Source organism: Drosophila suzukii, unplaced genomic scaffold, assembly GCF_043229965.1.
Source record: "Drosophila suzukii unplaced genomic scaffold, CBGP_Dsuzu_IsoJpt1.0 scf_4, whole genome shotgun sequence".
Lineage (NCBI taxonomy): Eukaryota > Metazoa > Arthropoda > Insecta > Diptera > Drosophilidae > Drosophila > Drosophila suzukii.
The window spans coordinates 2,979,818-3,000,581 of NW_027255927.1; the positions used below are offsets into that span (position 1 = coordinate 2,979,818).

Genomic DNA, 20,764 nt, shown 5'->3' on the forward strand with positions numbered 1-20,764 from the left:
TATGCTACCTTTCGCAGAGTATGAAATGCCGCTCGTGTGGGTCTTCAAACAAGATAATGACCCCAAACATACCAGCAAGAAGGCAAAGAAAAGGTTTGGGGACAACTCTGTGAACGTTACGGTGTGGCCTCCGAAGTCTCCAGACCTTAATCTAACAGAGAATCTATGGTCGGACGTCAAAAAGGCTGTCGCTGCATCAAAACCAACATCCATCGGATCCCTTTGGGGAGTAATTAAGGAGTCCTGGACTCAAATTTCCATAAAGCGATGCAAGAACCTAGTTGACCCCATGCCAAGACGCTGCGCAGATGTTATTTCCAATAAAGGATACACCACAAGGTATTAAATGAAGAATGTAAACATAGATTTAACAGTTCAATATTGTTATCTCATGAATATTGGTAGTTCCTATAATTTTAAACCCATTTTTGAAAAGTGGTGCTATTATTTTTTTCGTTAAGTTTTTCAAGTTTTAGTAAAGTTTCTTAAATAAGTTAAAAACTAAAAAAGAAATCAAATTTTTTTTTTCACTTTCTGATACTTTGTTGCAATTCGATTCCAAAAAGGTATTGCATGTTTTGACAGAGCTAAAAATATAGGTAGGGTGACTATCCAAACATTGCTCGAGTAAGTGGTGCTATTATTTTTTTCGAAGCTGTACGTCCCCGACTACGTTTTGGACCGCTTGATCAAGTATTACTACATCTTTGGTCATCGACTGGCACCACCACTATGAAAACCATACATATACTTCAACAATATCCTTATTATCAAATATTACCTTCAACTATTCTTGCCCCTCAGGGCATGTTTTGAGTTTTTGCAGAATATCACTGAATATCAGAATGAAAAGCAAAAAAAATATTGAAAAACGGTTTGACACATCATTTTGCTTCAGAAAAAATTTTATGAAAAGCGAGCGACCAATGTCCAATCTCGAACATAATACAAAAATATTATCAAATCTGACAAACGGCGCGCAAACGAGCTGCAGAAAAGTTTCAAGTGTTGGACTTATATATTAACGGCTTTCAATAAGAGCGCCACTAAAGTTTTTCTTAAAAAAAAAATAAAAAATAGTTTCGGCGTCAAATCGCAAGACCGAGCTGGGCCTTTTCGTTCACCAAACTTGGTTTTTTAATAAAACAATTGTGACATTAGCTATGTGGTTTGTGGCGCAGTTGCGTTGGAACCACATTGTGTCCAAGTCCATCCAATTCGGCCCAAAACTATTGGGTTATCATTAAGCGGTAACGGTTCCCATTCACAGTAACGTGGCGGTCTTTATCAGCATGGAAGAAGTGTGGCCCAATGTCGCTGCCGTCCCATAAACCGCACCAAGCCTCAAATTTTTTCGGGATGCAACGGTGACTCATGGAGTATGTGTGGACTACTGGTTGTCCAAGGCCATTCAGCCCGTATTGAGCGTTCTCAATGAATATGGCCTTTCGCTCTTAAAGATAAGGCCACTGACTCCAAATTTCGGTAGTAAGTTTTGTTACGTGGGCATATTAGTGTCCGAGTCCTGACAGGGACTTATGCCGAGGGAGAGGCGTCCGTTGTTCAGGCTACGTCGTGTTTGGGTCGTGGGATCTTGGTAAGCCTCTCTGGCTGTCGCTTTCGCTGTGTTTCGGCCGTATTCCCTCCCCTTCATATATTTGTGTGCCAAATGGGGGCCGTGCAATACGATCCCCTATTGTAAAGGTTGTCCGTCGAAAGTTATGTCATTGTTCTTGACCTACTCCACTTCTCGCGTCAGCACTCCCTCCATGATAAAGCTCTACCACATGGTAATTTATCGGCGTGCGCAGTGGATGAGTAATATAGTATTAGCAAAAAATACATCATGGGGCGTCGGCTTTGCATTTCCTGTCAGTTCCCCCACCTTCCATTTTGTCCTGGATCGACAAACGAACAGTAGACCCCACCGCAATGCCTAAATGCGTTACCGTAGTGCTTGTGCTCCTGCTCCTTCTGGACTCGAATCTCTCAAACGACCTAGCCTAATCATAGCACGTCGGCAGCGTCAGCCAGAAAGTACATATAAATTGTTTTTACGTTAATTTCAACAAATAGTCGGTCAGCACGTAGTTTTATAGTATTATAATAAGGAAATCTCACAGTTCTTGATTTAAGGAAATTCTGGTAAATTTGGAAATTAACAAAACAGGGAATTTCTACGATTGAAAAAGACAAAAACTTAAACATCTTAAAGTCAAGCCACTACTCTGTGACAAAGTTCTGATTGAGTGGCCACTCAACACTGACAGTCATAGAAGTCGGGGACTTTAAGGTTACTAGTTTAAAGACAAAGACAAACAAGTATATATCGAGATTGTGGACCCTAGTAAAATTCCTTAAGAAATATGAAAAATTCAACCGTTGGGCGCCAATTCTGTTCTGACAGGGACTTGTGCCGAGGGAGTCCGATGTTCAGGCACCATTTTCCGGCATACCCTACGTCGTTATCGGGTCGTGGGATCTTGGTAAGCCTCTCTCCTCTTCAACATAACTAGAATAAATACATAAAGTGCCTGGAAAATACTATTAGTCCATAAAGTTAGTCAGTCGTCACTACACACTGCCCCACAAGCTTAGCTGTCGGTTGGACGCAATAAGATCGGGCTGTATTTCGGCCATATTCCCTCCCCTTCACACAATGCATCGTGCAATACCATCCCCTTGTTCTTGACCTACTTCACTTCTCGCGTCAGCACACCCCCTTGTTAAAGTTCTAGCACTTCATGGTTTTTATTTCTTTTTCACATAATAAATTTATTGAATACTATACGAGTATTTCGGCGTGCGCCGCCGATGAGTAATATAATATTGGCTAATGCATATGAAATTAATATATTTGTCAATTTTTTTTTACCACAAAGTATCGAATTTACTACCTGTTAAGGTGCGCACATCAGCAAAACGCTGACTATTTACGACTACAAACGTCGCTCAGAGGGCTCTTGCAATTGCACACATAACTACAAGGCTGATACTCGCCGCTGAAAAGTTTATAACATAGTAGTCTATAAAGTTGTAGGACACTGAACGAATATTTATATATGTATGTTTATAAGAACGGAATCGTGTTCCGGAAAACTTGCCCCCTTTTCAAATCCTGTGCGATGAGATCTCGACTTCCCCGGGTCCTGGGCTTTGGAAAATATTATATTGTATATATATAAAATATGCTTTTTGTTAATATATAGCGGAGTTTTTATTGGTTAAGTTCTTTCAAGTTTGATTCCCAGTCTTAAACTGATTTTACAAAATGCATTATTCTATATTCTATTTATTCTATGGTTCTTAACAGTGAAAGCGACGCGAGCAGCGAAAGTGGACTTTGATTAAGAATTTTGATTGGTCAAATCTGTGGCTTCTAGGCTGCATCTTTTGTTTAATTAATTCGGATTGGCCAAAGCTTTTATGCTGACGAATGGGTTCTCAGGCTGGACCCTTTGTTTAAGAGTTTGAATATTGTTTATGTCTGCCGTCGTCGATAAAGGCGTGAGAAGTGTTTATACTACTGGTGCCGTCGATCGAAGGCGTGGAAAAGATTTGTGTCTGAGGGGTTAAATGTTTATGTCGGATTGATTTGAATAACTGCGATAGAAGGCTCTGGACTTATGTTATTGACAATTGGAATAATGGGTATCTCGGGATATACAGGTTGTATGTTGGGTTTGGTATTCAGGGTATTTGCGTATACGTCACTTATATATATAAATATACGTCCACCAAAACACGGCTGTTTGTAAGTATACCAATTCACTTAAACACAAAATAAAAAGATATATTATGCCAGAGGCATGCGACTTTTTCAACGGCTGGTGGATAGACTCGTCTTCTGTAATTGTTCATCACGATCCGCACTTTGCCTATCGATTCGGTTTGTTATATGTATTTCAATGCATGTTTGAATGCTTCCAATGCTTTTTTGTTTTTACTTGTTCTCCAATTGCACTATTTAAGGCTATTGGTCTTTGGTTATGCATAAGTTCACTTTAGCTTTGATTGGTTCGTACTTTCTCCGAAGTATGCTGTTGGTCACTACGGCTCTGAACGGATGGCTCCTACAGCTGAACAATTTTCAGGAGCATGGGGATCACGGATACTGCGGCCACAAGCATCCCAGTATGTCGGACGTCGATCAAATTGTTGATCCTCTTCACGTTCTTTAATGACAACGGCGGCGATGGTTCGACACGTAAAATTCTTTCGAGCTGCGATTTGTGTCCTCTTTAAGGATTCTTGGATATGGTGGCTGGTCCTGGTGGCAGAAGACTCCGTGGACGACTACCCCCTGGGAAAGTCGCCTTTCCTCGGAGCAGCCAGCTTCCGTCAGCAAGACACCCGAATGAATTCTCCCCCTTTCTCTTATTGTCTAAGGTCTTTTATAGCAGACAAGAGCTTTTACTTGCACTTTGCCAGCTACCGGAGAGTGGTTACCAGTAGGTCGATCGTGGCCGTTGTTCTGACCACGCGGCACCCGAGAATTGCCGAATTGCATTTTCTTCTGCCTTTACCACGCTGAGTCTGGTTAGTCAAATGCACCCCTCCCCCGAATCAAGGCGTACGTAACAGGCTCGAAGTGATCGATGCGGACCGAATGGAATGACTTCGCAAAAGGAATGTGCGTACGACCATCGTTGCCTGTTCCGTGTTTTTTTTCTTCTCTTAGGCGTCCATTCACGTGTGGCTTCGACTCACTCCTGTGTTAAAGGTAGTTTCTGTACTCTAGTACTTTTTTTAACTTGGCACATGGAATCTGGGCGTTGATGTTTCATCTTTTGATCTATCTGACGATCGCTTAAAGCATATTTATTAGAAATGGTTTGATTTATTTGTTTATAAGGTATAAAAACTTTTGTACTCTTATGAAAGCTTTGTAGTGCTGGGCATGTTTTTTGCAGTATTTTTTAACCAGCGGTCAACACGGAGACCCTCCCTTTCGAATTCCGCAATAGTTGTTAATGGGAATGTTAGGAGCAAGCCGCCTATCTGGGAGTTCATGTTGTCCTTCAACAGCTCGACAAATTCATTTCCAGCGATTTTATGCTTCAGCTTGAAATGCAAATTGTGCATATCGGAAACGTAGTCGCTAAAGGTTTCGTGCGGCCCTTGCTTGCGTTCCATTAACTCCTTGACCTTCATTAAGTCACTCCCGGTAGTGGGAAACGCCCTTCTCATTTCCTGGGTCAATGAGTAGTAGTCAAAGTCATAGTCTTTAGCTTTGTCCTCCATTAGCTGCCAATACCATTTAGTCTCTGCACCTGCCAGCAGAATATGGAATTCCCGAAAGTCTTGTTGGCGGCTTTGGCCGTACCAATTTTGCAATCGGTCGACGCGGAACAGGAAACTTTCAAATGTCATGCCGCGACCGCTTCCATTGAACTTTAGGTTCCATTTGTCCGGCCTAACTTCTTTTGGCCTCGTTCCCTGAGACGATGAGTTTCGATCTATCTCCGGGTGAAGCTGGTGGCTCGCCTCCATCTCGTTGGTTCGGGACTGTCTGTTTGACGGGGTGTCCATCAGCCTGGGTGTTCTTAACCGGTGCATCTGACTATTGAGCATGTCTTGTGTTACCGGCTCTAGGGATGGCGTCTCTTGATACCTCAAAAAAATTTCGGAGGGATTTGGAATGGTTCTAGACGATGGGGCAGTCCCTTCTGCTCAGGCCTTCTAGATGATGAAGACTGCAATTCTGCCACTTGAGCATTCAAAGCTTCTTTCAGGGCGCCTATGCCTCGCTACATATCATTGCTCTGCCTTAAGAGCTTCATCAACCTCTGTTCACGCCGCTCTGCGGCCTCTAAGTTGTCCTCCTCGTGCCTCTGATATTGGGAAAGCATACTTGATCTTCCTATTTGAGGTCCAAGGCATAGATTCTCCCCACCGGCAGCTGCTCCCAATTCGTTTAATGGTCCAGATTGTTGTCTTCGGACAGGGTATTTACCTGTCCTGGCTGAGTTTCTGCTATCTCCCACGGCTCCTAGCTCAGGTGAATCTCCTAGCCTTGGTGCGGCCGTTGTCGAAGGCGGGAGAGTCTACATAAAGTAGTTCTCCTACCATTGCCGCTCTCAGGTGGCCGATGCCTTGAGTTTGACCATAAGGTCAGCCAGTGTCGGTACGCCCGAAAAAAGCAGTTCCGACCACGTCGCGGCACAGTGCAGAAATGCGGTAGACTGCCGTAATTGCGCCCTGATTAGCAGAGCGCCGTATATCGGTCAGCACCCCGAGAGCATAGCTAAACATAGCTCAATTTAAGCAAATTGTGGTCGAGGCCGCTGCGCTGTCATCGAAATTGCCGGCCATCTGGACTACCTGGATGAAGGAGGATCTTCGCCGATTAAAGAAAGAAAGCTGCCATCATCGCGGACGACCCATCCGCCATCTGCATGCCCATCGATGCTTTGACGACGGACTACGCAGTGTTCGTGAGTGCCTCAGGAAGATATGGCACAATTTTTCTGACCTCCGTATACTGCTAGTGTCTAGCTGCTCTGGAACCCTACACTGACTTTCTCGATACACCGACAATCGTCGGACTTGATGCCAACGCAGTTTCAGCAAATCTCCAGACGACTCTATAGACTGCCTGAACCGCAAACGTGGACAGCTCATGAACGAGTGGATAATCGCAAGCGGTGCCACTGTGCTGAATAAGGCCGGCCAGCCAAGTGTTCACGTTCGATAATCACCGCTCCAGAAGTGATATCGACGTGACCTTCGCCAACGAAGCGGCGCGAGTATGGGCAACATACGAGTGGAGAGTTGGCTTCTGGGAACTGAGTGACCACAACATTATTACTGTTGAGCAGTACCATTGAGAGCCTAACTCCGGTACCGCAATGGAAGCTCACCAATGCAAGTTGGTGAAAATTCAGTGTAAAGTGCAGCACAAAGCCTTGAGGAACTGGTGGAATCGCCGTTGCACGACCATGTGTCTGCCCTTCGCTCCATCGTACACGAAGTGTGCGACTGGGTGATAGGGCGTAGGATACCTGCAGCGAGGCGAAAAGTAATATGGTGGAATCCTGAACTGTGTACCAAGCGCTAACAGGTCAGGAGACTGAGGCGTAGGCTGCAGGCAGATCGCCGGAGTGGCACCGACGATGCTGAGCAACTTGCCGCTGGACTGAGATTTGCCTTAGGCCAGTACAAGAAGCTCATGCTGACGACTAAGGAGCAAAACTGGCGGGACTTCGTCTGGCACGTCTACCGGATATGCCGAGGCCGGAAAAAGACAGCCGATACCATACCCTCTGGTGCCCCACCGATCCTCAAAGCCTTTGAGGTGGCAAGTAGCGTCGCGAGGCTGAGAAGCCGGCGATCGCCGGGTATGGATGACATCTGACGTGCCATCCCTCAGCACCTGACGAAGCTGAACTCTAGGTGTATCTCGGAAAAATACTTTCCGGCCGAGAGTGATACCGCTGGGAAAGGGGCCTGCCTCTTATCGTAGCATATGCCTTTTACCAGTGTTCGGAAGGAATCATGTTGAATCGGCTGAAGGATGTGCCGGATGGCTGCAGATGGCAATTTTGATTCAGGTCCAGGCCTGAATGCTGCGTGGATGCACGCCAAAAACACCGTCGCCAACAGTCGTGAGAGGAGAGTCCTTGGAATCTTTGTCGATTTCAAGGGAGCCTTTGACAACGTGGAGTGGAGCGCGGTGCTGGATCGGCTTGTCGACGTAGGCTGTCGAGAAATAGACTTGTTGAAAAGCTATTTCTCCGGCCGTAGCGCAAGCATCATCAGCTGTTATGAAGCAGTCACAGTTGCGGTTACACGGGGCTGCCCGCAAGGGTCCGTCAGTGGTCCATTTATTTGGAACTTACTGATGAATGTGCTACTTCAGCGCTTGGAGCCACATTGTGCTCTGAGCGCGTTTGCAGATGATCTTCTACTCTTCGTCGACGGGAATTGCCGTGCCGATCTGGAGCGGAAGGGTGAGCACATCGTGGGAGCTGAGGTGGTAGTGAGTGTGTTATCCAGGAACACGGCAATAATGTTGCTGAAAGGGCAGCTTTCACGCACGAGGAGACCCACGGTACGGTTTGCTGGAGCAAGCATACCTTACGTCACCAAATGCCGGTACCCTGGCATCTTAGTCCTCAGAGAGAACTGCCTTCACATACTATGTGAATGCCGCCTGTACCACGATTTGCGGGACCTGGATACCCTTGGAGTCGTTCGAGACCAGCGAAGATGGATCGTTGCGCGAGTAGTCGAGACCCCAGAACGGGTGCGTCTCCTAGTAGTTTTACGCTGATGCTGCCCTCTCGAGGCGAAGGATTGATGCGGCGAGGGATAAATCGCAGGCGTCGGGACGTTAGACCCACCCCTCTTTTGTCGAGTGGTAGCGGCGAAGAATACTGCCACAGCTTCCTAGACTGCTAATTGAGGTTGGCCACCTAGTGGGAGTATCGTGGTGCTGTGGTTGACATCTATATCGCGGGTAGAGTCTCTGGGCTCGACATGGATGTTGCGTTATACAACTCGTGTGCTGTGACCCACAGAACGGTAGAGATTTTAGGTAGATCTCGCCCCTACGCAAGGGGGAGTTCTTGCCCGACAAGTAAGTACTCGAATTGCTACTGGGGTGGTTGCTATGTACGAGTATATAGATATAGCTTCTAGTCCGGGGCGTTGGTTTGACGCTTAACCAGTATATACTCACTTGTGGGTATATTAGAATGCCATGGTTGTAATCCCTTCATTGTGGAACACGCCACGTAAAAGGAGTTCGGAGGGATCCGAGACATACCTGTTGCACTTTGCTAGCTACCGGAGTATGGTTACCAGTAGGTCGATCGTGGTCGTTGTTCCGGCCATGCGACACCCGAGAATTGCCGAATTGCATTTACTTCTGCTTTTAACAGTCTAAGTTTGGTTAGTCCCCCGACTTAAGATTCGTCGTTCTTTTTATATGTGAATCTTTTAATGTGGAGGGCGTACGTAACATTTGTTACATGATGAAATGTCAATCTTTACTGAAGAAAAATGACAAAACAGAGTAAAAAAATATGGCGTCGTTGGCTGTTCCTCTGTTTACTTTTGTAGTGTCTCTCCCTTTCAGGATAAAATATTATATTAAATATCTTTAAAGATGAAACCCAAAGCCCAAAACGTATGAGCTATGAAAGCCAAATATTTACTCAGTATTTCATAGGGAGCTTAGGTGCCCACTAAGGTTCAATAATTCTCCCATTGGCTCCAAACAGCTTCAAAAATATATTTAAGTAGCATAATAAATAATTGTAAATTCCCCATAACTCACGGTTTTTGCAACGCTGTGAAGGAGACGTTTCCGACCCCATAAAGTATATATATTCTTGATCAGCATCATGTCGATCTAGCCATGTCCGTCCGGGTTCTACGCAAACTATTCTCTCAGTTTAAAAGCTATCGGACTGAAACTTTCCCAAAAGTCTTCTTTCTTTTGCAGGTAGTATATAAGTCGGAACCAGCCGGATCGAAATAATTGCAAAAAAATTTTTAGTGACTTTGGTTAGTGTAAGGTGAATTTTCTTTAGCCCTTACTTAAAAATGTACCGATAAAGCACCAAAAAATACTTTTTGTTCGTGTAAAAAATTATCCGATGATATGTAAATTGCTTAGCTTAGTTGAGAATCTATGTAATTGGAAAGAAGATCGGGGCAAAATAATGAAGAAATAAGTTTTAATAATGTTTTAAGATTTTTGGCTAGGTTGACATTCATGGAGAATTGACCATTGCCATTGCCCTTAAAAATGTTAAAATGATCCTTATTTCATTACTTAAAAACCCTGTGAAGGGAATCTTGGGACATACATAACATTATTTAAAAATATGGATCTATATGGGGGTGGCCGTAGCATTACCGACGTCGCGCTTGTGCTGCCGCCTTCGACAAATAGCTCACACATACCCCCATCCCACACTCTTTGAACCTACCTCTTCCCTACCCACACAACTCATCTCACCTCGGAGTCAATCTGGCTGGGACCCCGAGTTATCAAAAAACTCAGTCTCAAACGGTGAGCTCAGGCAAGTGGCGACCGCCTGTTCTAAGTCAGCCTTACCCGGGTACAGCGGATCTCTGCCCGGGTGGACCTGGCAGGTGGACCCTTCTCCGCAGCTCGTGGGAATACATATGGAGAACTTAACAAATAACAACAACAAAAAAAGATATGAACAACAAAAAAGAGCCCGACACTCTCAAAAAGTCGGAAGTCGTAACCAACGACGACAAGAAGAGCAAGATCACGGCTCCGATTACCCTAGTCCCTGTGACGTCTACCCCTGCCAAGGCCAGCGAACAACGCAGCCGGCTAAGCCCAGCTCACCACAACGACAAGCCCAAGCCTCCCACCAGCGTAGGTGTGGCTAACCAGCTACTCCAACCTGAGGGGATCGCCAAAGCCGGTCTCGTGGTGAGTACCAGGGCAAAGGAGTTAAAGAGGATACCACCTAACCAGGCAGGACTTCTTGAACGTAAGAAAGCTTTCCGGATCCTCAAACGGCTGTCCACAAACCCGATACGAGAGGATCATAGCCTGGGCAAAGGCGGTAATCCTAGACTTTGACAACGCTATGACCACCAGCAACAGCAACAAGCGAGAAAGGTCGATGGAGACAGCTCAACCAGCGAGCAAGAAGCGCAGAGTAACCAACCGCGGCACATGGTGCTGAAGTAGTAAAGGATCGGAAGATCATTGGAGTCATCGACCAGAGCGATGAAGGCGGAAGGATCCCAAGGAACCAATGGGGTCTGGTTAAACAGGCCCTTGCGTCAGTGGCCTTAAAAGTTCTGGACGAGAACCCAGGTCCGCCACCCGATTGCACAGATGCAGGGTGGTACCAGGGCAACGTTAAGTTGATCGCTTGTGAAGACGAGAGATCGGCAGCACTTTACAAGGCTGCCATCAATAAGGTCGGCGAGGTCTACCCTGGGGCCAAGCTGGCAGTTTGCGAGGCCGCAGACATCCCGTCTCGACCGTGAGCGAGGGTGTGGCTGCCGTCGGAGCCCTCGGAACCAGAGGCTATACTCAGCCTGCTGACCAGGTTCAACACGAAGCTTCCGACAGACGGTTGCAAGGTGGTCACGGTGGAGAAAACCGAGCGCGTCACCATGAACGTGGTAATCCTCTTGAACCAGGCCTGCTTGGAACCCCTCGCAGCCCAACAAAACCGGGTGAACTATGGGTTCGATAAGGTGCAACTGCGCATCTATGACACAGATAAGCTAGCGGCAGACAACTTGGCTGCCTGTGCGTCGTACAAACCCCCGAGCGACGACGAATTGAAGAATGAGGAAGCCACCCTCACCGGCTACGTGTCAACCGACTCGGATCTGACAGAGAGCCTGAAGCAGCTGTGAACTCAGTACATAACCCGACCAGGGCGCACTGTTCTCCAGGACATAGCGGAGGGAGCGGAGGGTACCCAGCCCGAACCCAGTCCCAAAGATGGTGCAGTTTCTGCAAATTAATCTGCACCACAGCAAGGCAGCATCCGCTGCCCTCCTCACCCGCCTGGCAACAGGCAACATAGACGTAGTCCTCATTCAAGAGCCATGGATTGTTGGTAACAACATCTGTGGCTTATCAACCCCCCTATACAAGCTATTTTACACCAAGGTCATGGGTAAAACCAGAACCTGCATTCTTACAAAGACACACTTTAACACATTTCTTATTCCACAGTTTAGCGAAGGCGACCTCACCGCGATCAGACTGGAGCTAAACGAAAACATACTTTACGACTATCTCCTTCAGTCAAATCTATTCATCTGCAACAAAGGTAATGACCCAACTTTCATCACAAGAAATAGGAATGAAGTCTTAGACATTACACTAATATCTGATCCCCTACTTAACCAGCTAAAAGCGTAGAAGGTGGGGATCGAGCACTCATTCTCAGACCACCGATACATAGATTTTACAATAACTTTAGACTGTCCTCCCGCCGAGAACATTACTAATCTAAGATTAACCAATTGGGGATACTACAAAAATCTCCTCAACTGGAACCTACACGCTCCACCGACGCACATACTAAACGGTCAAGAATTAGATAACCTAGTTTACTGATATCTGCGGTGAGGCCTTAAAAAAGGGCTTGCTCAAGCAGAACAGTCAAAGCAAAGCACAAACCCCCATGGTGGAATGCAACCCTGGCGAACCTCAAAAGAGAGTGTAGAACTTACTTTAACAGAGCTAAATACAACAACAGCGAATCTTCCTGGAATTTATACCATACAAAACTAAGCCTATACGAAAAGGAAATTAGAATATCAAAACGAAGAGCTTGGGCTAATTTCTGCAGTAGCATAGAATCTACTGCGGAACCATTGGCTACCTAAAAACCAATGCTGACAGCTGGTCGGAAAACAGTCAGGAAACCCTTGAACTACTGTTAGACACCCACTTCCCTAAAAACACCCATGCAGTGGAGGACCTCTACATAGAAGAGAACTTAGACGACCAGAGTATAGACAACATCTCAAACCCTGGTCGCATTCAATGGGCTGTTAACTCTTGAAGCTTTTCAAATCCCCCGGCCCGGACGGGTTCTTCTCGGCCTAACTACAACGGACACTAGATAAATCCCTACCCTGGCTGACATCCATCTTCCACGGCTGCCTTGCGTTAAAACAACATTCCATCAAGGTGGCTGGACGTTAAAGTAATTTTTATACCGAAAGCCGGCAAACCCTCCCACACCAACCCAAAGGACTTTCGCCCGAATAGTCTCTCTTCCTTCTTGTTGAAGACCCTGGAAAGGCTAATCGACACCCATATCAGGCTAAACATCGACCAAAGCCTACTCTCTGACGCACAGCACACGTACCGCCAGGGTAGATCAACAGATACCGCCTTCCACTCTCCAGTATTCAGTATAGAGAGAGGTTTCCGCAATAAGGAATACTCTCTGGAAGCGTTTCTAGACATAGAAGGCGCCTTTAACAACGTCACCCCAACGGTGCTCTGACTGAACTGGGCATTGAGCGGCCCATAGTGGGACTCATACACACCATGCTAACCAGCAGAGTAGTATACTCCACTATGGGATCAGCCCACTCGACCAGGAATGTCAGCAGAGGAACCCCACAAGGGGGCGTACCCTCACCTCTTCTATAGGTTTTAGTGGTCAAAAAACTGCTATCACTTCTAGAAGAGGCGGGAACTAAAGTGGTAGCCTACGCGGACGACGTGGTTATCCTACTGCAGGGCAAATTCCCGCAAACTCTTTGCAATCTAATATAGACAGCCGTATCCACCCTCTCCAGGTGACCGAAAAGACCGAACTAGTTCTCTTTACAAGGAAGTATAAGGTACCAAATCTAATTCTCCCAAAACTACACCAAACGCGCCTAGCCCTTAGCAACCAAGCAAAGTGTAAAAAAGACATAGGGAGCAAGTGGGGTTTCTCCCCCATGATAGTTCACTGGCTATATACTGCAATAGTCAGGCCCATTCTCCTCTACAGAAACATTGTATGGTGGCCTTGCCTAGAAAAGAATTGGCGCTTCGCACCATCGCCACTGATGCACTAAACACAATTCTCGACCTCCAACCCCTAGACCTACTTGCCAATAGCTGGGCATCTGCAACAGCGCTGAGGCTCCGCGAAGCAGCGGCATGGACAACAGGCTCTAGGTGTCACTCCAATATTCTATCAAAACATACATACTTACCACGCAGTACAGACTACGTTCCACCCATAGTCAACTTCGAGAGAAGATACAAGATCTTCATACCCACCCGTACAGACTGGGACAACCTCCCACACCAATTCGAAAACGCTGTCAACATATACACAGACGGCTCCAAGCTTAACTTCCAAACAGGTGGGGGAGTCTTCTCCCCCGAACTAGACATAAAAGTCTCGATCCGCCTACCAGACCACTGTAGTGTTTTCCAAGCGGAAGTCATGGCAATTCGGGAAGCCATGACCCACCCGGACACGTCAGTACGTCATGACATAGATATTTTTATCTTCTCGGATAGTCAAGCAGCCCTCAGGGCCCTCGACTCCTACACAACGAGCTCAAAAACAATCTCTGAATGCCGCAAATCTCTTAACGATATGGCCACTCATCTGAGAATCAACCTCATCTGGGTGCCTGGACATCGCAATATTGAGGTCAACTGCACACGAGCTAGCAAGACGAAGGACAACCGCCGACATCCTTCGCGATAAGGACACGGTGGGTATGCCCATGGCTACCTGCAGGCTCCATCTCAGGCAGAGACTGTACACACTTTCCAACAACCGTTGGAACTCAATCTCAACTTGCCACAATTCTACACTCACATGGCCAAACTACAACTCGAAAAGACTAAAAGCTCTCCTACAATGTAGCAGGGAGGACATCTCCACTCTCCTAAATGCGCACAGGCTGGGACTCAGTAACCACGACTTCTGCGGCAGCTGCAAACAGATAGACGAAGAGGAGAGCATCGAACACCTCCTATGCTTCTGCCCAGCGCATAACCTAAAGCGCTTTCAAACCCTAGGTAGCTACACACTTCCGAACCTTGCGGCCATTCAGGGCGTAAGCATCCAAAAACTCTTATGTTTCCTAAGAAGAACAAAATACTTCGCGAACGCAAATAACCCATGAGCTAGGGAAAATGATCTAATCAAAGATCATGTGGTATCACAAGGGGCCCAATGTAGCCTAAGTGTGGGGATTAGTATCTAATCCCCACTCCTACCTAACCTAACCTAACCTATATGGGGGTGGCAGCCAGTCTTCGGCCCCCCTTTCGCTGGTATTTTCATAGCCGTTACTTTAATTTTCAATTCGAACTCAACGGGTCTGGCCTCTTAAACTGATGGAAATTTATTCCTCATTAATTTCTTTCAAGTCTGTATTTTTAATTGTCTATCACTGTGGAAGGCAGTCCATGTAGAGACGAAGCACACCAGGAGGGTTTGCAAAGCCGACTACTATATATACACGAAGGAATGAAAATCTACTGTAACCGTCGAGAGATATATCAATCGAAAGGTATTGCAAAAACTAAAAAAATTGCATACCAACATTTAAAAATAACAATTGGTGTGGGAGAAAGAGCGGTGAAGTGTAAAAGTTAAAATTTGGAAAATTGGATCTGTTGGGGCTGGTGGGGATAATTACCCCCCGCTATCAACCTAATTGTATTCTCAATTAAAATACGCGTCGAATGACACCTCAATTGTCAAAATCGTATGCTCCGCAAAACAAGATTTTTGGGGATTTTCTCAAAAAGAAAATTTTATTTTGTTTGTCAGTTTGTCCCAAAACGATATTTCATAGTCCTGAAAATTATAGACGATGTTAAACAGCTTAATATAAGAAACATTAGTTCTACCACATATAAATATCTAAATTTTTTACACCCGTAACTTGTGAACTACTAAAGCTACAGGCTTGTGCTATATGCGCCTTTCTACCATTATTTGCGTAATGCCACCAAATTATTGGCAAACGTTTTTTTTTTTGCTTAGAGTTTTTTTTTTGCTTTCTTTCTGATTCCTCAAAAACGGCTATAACGATTTCAATTTAATTTTTATAGTGTATAGCCCCTTGAGATTCATCAATTTTTAGTTTCTCGTTTCAAAGTTAATAATCAACAAAAATGCCACCTTTTATTTTTGGTATCCAAAGTCTATTTGAAGGTCCTGGAAATTTAGTTTGGCAGAAAAACAGCTACATATAGATACATTTAGTACACACGTAACTTGTAAACCACTTAAGCTACAGGTTTGTGCTATATATCGTAGAAAGGAATTTAGAAATACTTTGTACGCCTTTCGAAACGACTTTTATTCCTTCTCTGCGTTAAAAACTTCTGACGAAAACTAAAATGCACTTTTTTCAATCATCCGTTTACAAATGTGAAAAAATCTTTAAATGTGCGCTCCATAGAATTGCATGCGAAATCCCAACCTTTACAGTGGGAAAAAGGAAAAACTCTATTGTATTAGTTTTTAATTTAAACATGACTTCTGATCATGGTATTGAGGTACAACAATGTGAAAACTAACATGACTGTGGGCGGCAGTCCACTTTGTGACGAAGCTCACAATCAAAAGATATTGCGAAACCCAAAAGGATTGCATACAAAGACTGTACCAATTTTAATTCGTTTGGGAAAAAGATCGGTGAAAGTGTAAAAGCAAAATTCTGATGCTATTCAATATGCTTGGGTTTAGCTGTACGATTTTGATAAAGCGTGCCGAATGTAAAAAAAATAAGAAAGTGTATTTATTTAGTAGATCTTATAAAACATTTTCGTCACAAAAGTAGATATCAGAACTTTTGTTTGCTCTCATGCGATCGTCACTAGATTTTAAGAAGTTTTTGTTTAATTATTTATTCGGAAAAATTAAAGGGTGACATAGTTGCAAACTAAAATTTATATTACATAAATCGGTAAAGCGCAACTCGGGATGTAATTTAAAAAAGTCGGAAATGACTGCATTCCGCAACCCGTTTTTATACCCTTGCAGCGGGTATAGTGATTTCAGTCGGAAGTTACCAACGCAGACGTTTTCGACCCCATAAAGTATATATATTCTTGATCAGCAACACTATACGAGTCGATCTAGCCATGTCCGTCTGTCCCTCTGTCCGCCTGTCCGTTTCTGAGCAAACTAGTCTCTCAGTTTTAAAGTTATCGGGATGAAACCTTCCCAAGTGTCTTATTTCTATTGCAGGGATTGGACAACTATATCCTAATATATATGTATATATGTATCAAAAATGTAAAAATTATAACTTCTGTGTTTTTTACATATAAACTTCTACCCTTGGGAAAATTATTCTTTTAATATTGTATTGACAACTGTCAAAATAATACATAGACCGTTAAATTTCATTTTCGGTAAACATATGTGGTAGCTAATTTAAATGGAACATAATCCAAAAATTCTCTAATTAGTTTTTAGTTTTCTAAAAATGAGGAAAACCTCTGTACATACAATGGTCGCACGGGAACGATCTGCAATATTATACATATTCGTCGTTAAGAGGTGTTTTTGTTTGATATGTTATTCTTAAGTTCTTGAAAGTTGTTTGTGAATGTAAACTTTGTAGGGCGTAATATTTTAATTGTAGTTCTTTCCGTTGCTTTTCCCAACCTTTAATGTTTGATAACTTGATTAATCCCATGGCGAATAGTAAAACAATTATACAAAATGTTGATAATCAAACTAGTGGTTTAAACTTGGTTTATATTAAGGCTCAAAGCTTGGTCAAAAAACTGGATGAGCTTAGATATATGTTTGTAAATTCAAAATTGTACTGTATTTCGTGCGGATCGCAAGGTAATGGAGGGGGACTTGCAATATATGATGATGATAGTGTTCTTTTTTGTTGAAATTAACTGTTCAAAATACGATCGAAAAATTTTTGCTGATTGTGTTTTTCGTCCTTTCGCTCAGCTGCATATAATAATATAGTATATCAAACTTCAACCTTATCGCTTTCCTATACATACATTGTAATTATGGGCGAGTATAATATCAATGAACTTGGTGAAAGCCACCTAACCGATAATATAGAACCCTTAGCCCACGCCTAGTCAATTCGACTACACCAACGCATTCAAATCAGGACCATGCAAACTATAAAAGCTGTAATATTGGGATTAGACATGCAGATTCTAGAGATTCCTGCGCAGCGCAAGTTTGTTTTGTCAGGGTGCCACGCCGACTCTAATACTCACAAACCGCGCAAAACTGTGGCGCCCACAGTTTTGATGCGAGAAAAGCAAATTTAACTGCTAAGTATTGGTCTCGTCAATACCTATCGATATCCCAAAAAAAAGCAATGACGTTAGAGCCAGACAATTACAAATGTAATTATTCATGTGTGTGTAAATAGTTGCAGGCCGAACTGCGCGGCAAAGCGTAAAGCGCTGCCGCTGCTAAGAGAGCTAACTTAATCTATTGAATAATTAACAATTTCAGCAATTTGTCCTTTTTTCAGTACCGATTTTAGTTATCTAATTCCTATCAGGTTAATGTAAACTTTTATTTTTCCTGAAAAACAATGATTATGCCGCGGGAAGGGGGCTTCTCGCATTTTGCATTACCCCTCTCTCCATTCTGACCTGACATTCACATAAGCGAAAAATAAAGAGACGGAAGATCATTTCACCAGTGTTGAAAAGCACTAAAAGGCAGTAAAAGGACCGAAAATTTGTGTAAGGAACAGCGCTGTAAGTCTTTGTTTTACCAGGCACTCATGTGCCCAAAGAGTATTCCAATTTACCGCGGTCTTCCTAACGTTTTAACTTAACTTTTATCAATTTTCAATTTTAAAGCTGAGTAACGGGTATCTGATTGTCGAGACACTCAACTATAGCGTTTCGTCTTGTGACATCTTATGATGTCTATCTCAACAAGAAAGACCAAACATTTTCATATACTAACATATTCTTTTTATCTGACAAATTTAGTCGGTATGACAGGGCCCCAATATATAACTCTTAACTTTAACTTTTTTTTGCAGAGTGGAACAACAATTTCGAAGCCTAGTAAAAAACCTTGAATTACACACAACTTAAAATGTTAAAAAACAAAAAGATTAAAAAAAAACAAGGAAGAACGCTGTAGTTGATTACCTCGACTATCAGATACCCGTTACTCAGCTAAAGGGACCAAAGGGAAAAGGAGATATGCAAGCGAGATTGAACTGCGCCAGCTACCCGTGATCTCAATATATGGTTATATGGGCGGTAGACAGATTTATGCGTTATGGTCGTTCGAGTGGGCGTGGCAAACTTTTTTTGCATCAATCGATAGGTATTGACGAGACCAATACATTTCAGTTAAAATATTTTATCTAGTAAGAAAATTGTGGGCACCAGAGGTTTGGTTGGTTTGTGGGCGTAAGAGTGGGCGTGGCAATCTTTTTTTTTGGATCAATCAATAGGTATTGACGGGACATATACATTTCAGTTAAAGTTTTTTCTAGCACGAAAATTTTGGGCGCCACAGGCGTTGGAGGTTTGTGGGACGGGTATAATTAATGCCCAAAACAGCATAAAAAAAAGGAGTAAACACTTATTTATTTTTTTCGGCATATAAGAAAACGTGATCAATAAATTGGAGAATAAGAGCTATTTCCAATTCGTATGGCATAATCGACCGATTTTTTAAAATTTAATTTGAAAATCTGAATTATTACAAAAATGATATTCCTAAAGTTTAAAATTATATGTCAACTATATGTCAAACAACACCAAAGCTATAATAAAAACATTTTACTATTGTTCCGATTATTTCTATGGGAACTATAGGATATAGTTGTCCGATCTGTCTTGTTCCGACTTGTGTAGTACCTGCGATAGAAATTTGACTTTGTGGAAGTTTTCGAGCCTTAAAACTGAAAGACTAGTTTTCGTAGAGACGGACAGACGGACGGACAGACAGGCATACATGGCTAATTGACTTGCCTAGTGATGCTGATCAATAATATATATACTTTATCTGTCGGAGACGTCTCCTTCACTGCGTTTCAATTTTCGGACTGAAATCATTATACTTGCAAGGGTATACAAATGTGAAAGCAAAAACATGCTGTATATTCCTAATTTATAAAATTATTACAATCCTTTCTAATTGATTTGTTTAGATTGGACGCCTATACCCCCAAGCGGTTTATTTTCCGATTCGGACTTTATATTTGACTTTAAAAATCGAACAGCGGGAAAAACACAAAACCGCCGAACAAGCTGTCTATGCTGGGAAAATGTCATGCTCGGTAAGTACGCTCTCCTTTTAAATGCAAAATTGTGATGTAATATCCTCTATACTAATTGGCCATCGTTAGGCATTGGATTATTTGCAAAACAGGATACTGATAATGGATACAATACATGAAGTTTCCTTCAGCAAGCCAAAGCTGTAGTAATACCCTTCCTTCTTAAGCCATATCATGCAATTTATGTTAAAGAAACCGTATATCCGGAGGATTAGTAAAAAAATATACCGATAGTTCTGTTGACAGATAAATTAAACGATAGCTTCAAAACTGAGATACTAGTTTACGTAGAAACGGACTTGTGATTCTGATCCAGAAAATATACACTTCAATGGGTCGGAAACGCTTCCTTCTACCTGTTACATACTGTTGATTGCAAAATTCCTGCAAGACTCTAAATGTACGGCAATGCTGCCTAGCTTAGGTTATTTGTTCCTTCTCTATCTTTCAGATAAAGCCACGATGAGAATAGTGATGAAAGTCCAAAATGACAATGCGATGGCATTGATATTTATGACAAAAATGTTTCACCGCCAAATTTATATGGGATAACCTAAAATAGATTCATCAGCCATCAGGTTCAATTCACAAGGTGAACGTCGCGGTCTCTTCGATTTGTTTAAAAAATTCTATTAAAAGATTGAACTTGTTGAAAGTGAACACTTATACGCAAACGGTCGTGGCACCGTGGTGAGTTAAAGAAATTTGGTCTTCAAAATCAAAGCAGTTGCAAGTGGGTGCACAGTAAGGTTTAGCCAAAACTTGCCAACTTTAACCAAAATAGTATGATTCAAAAGACGAAGAACGTTTCCAGTCTGTATCTGTGCGAGTTACAATCAAAATAATATGTAAAACTAACAAACATGTAAGACTTTTGGGACCTACACAGCAAAGCGATGGATCGTGGATTAACATTGGATTCCAGTAAAGCAGCCGATGCAAAATGCTTAACGTGCATGAAAAATAAGTAATGTGTTGGAAATTTTTGATAGTGACTTATGCGGGTCTGTGAAGA

General features: G+C 43.2%; 1 protein-coding gene across 11 annotated transcripts in view; it reads left to right on the forward strand.

The window, feature by feature from the left end:
• Positions 1 to 20,764, forward strand: part of Nipped-A (Transcription-associated protein Nipped-A) — a 509,451-nt gene that overhangs the window by 386,968 nt on the left and 101,719 nt on the right. For 9 of the 11 annotated variants that reach the window (XM_070999186.1, XM_070999188.1, XM_070999189.1 and 6 more), the window contains one exon: positions 19,621 to 19,749. The exons of 1 other annotated variant lie outside the window; for it this stretch is intronic. In XM_070999186.1, the coding sequence (XP_070855287.1) occupies positions 19,621 to 19,749 (129 nt within the window). Of the gene's footprint in view, positions 1 to 19,620; positions 19,750 to 19,818; positions 20,011 to 20,764 lie in introns of those variants that run through there. One more of the 11 variants, XM_070999187.1, reaches the window with a different exon arrangement.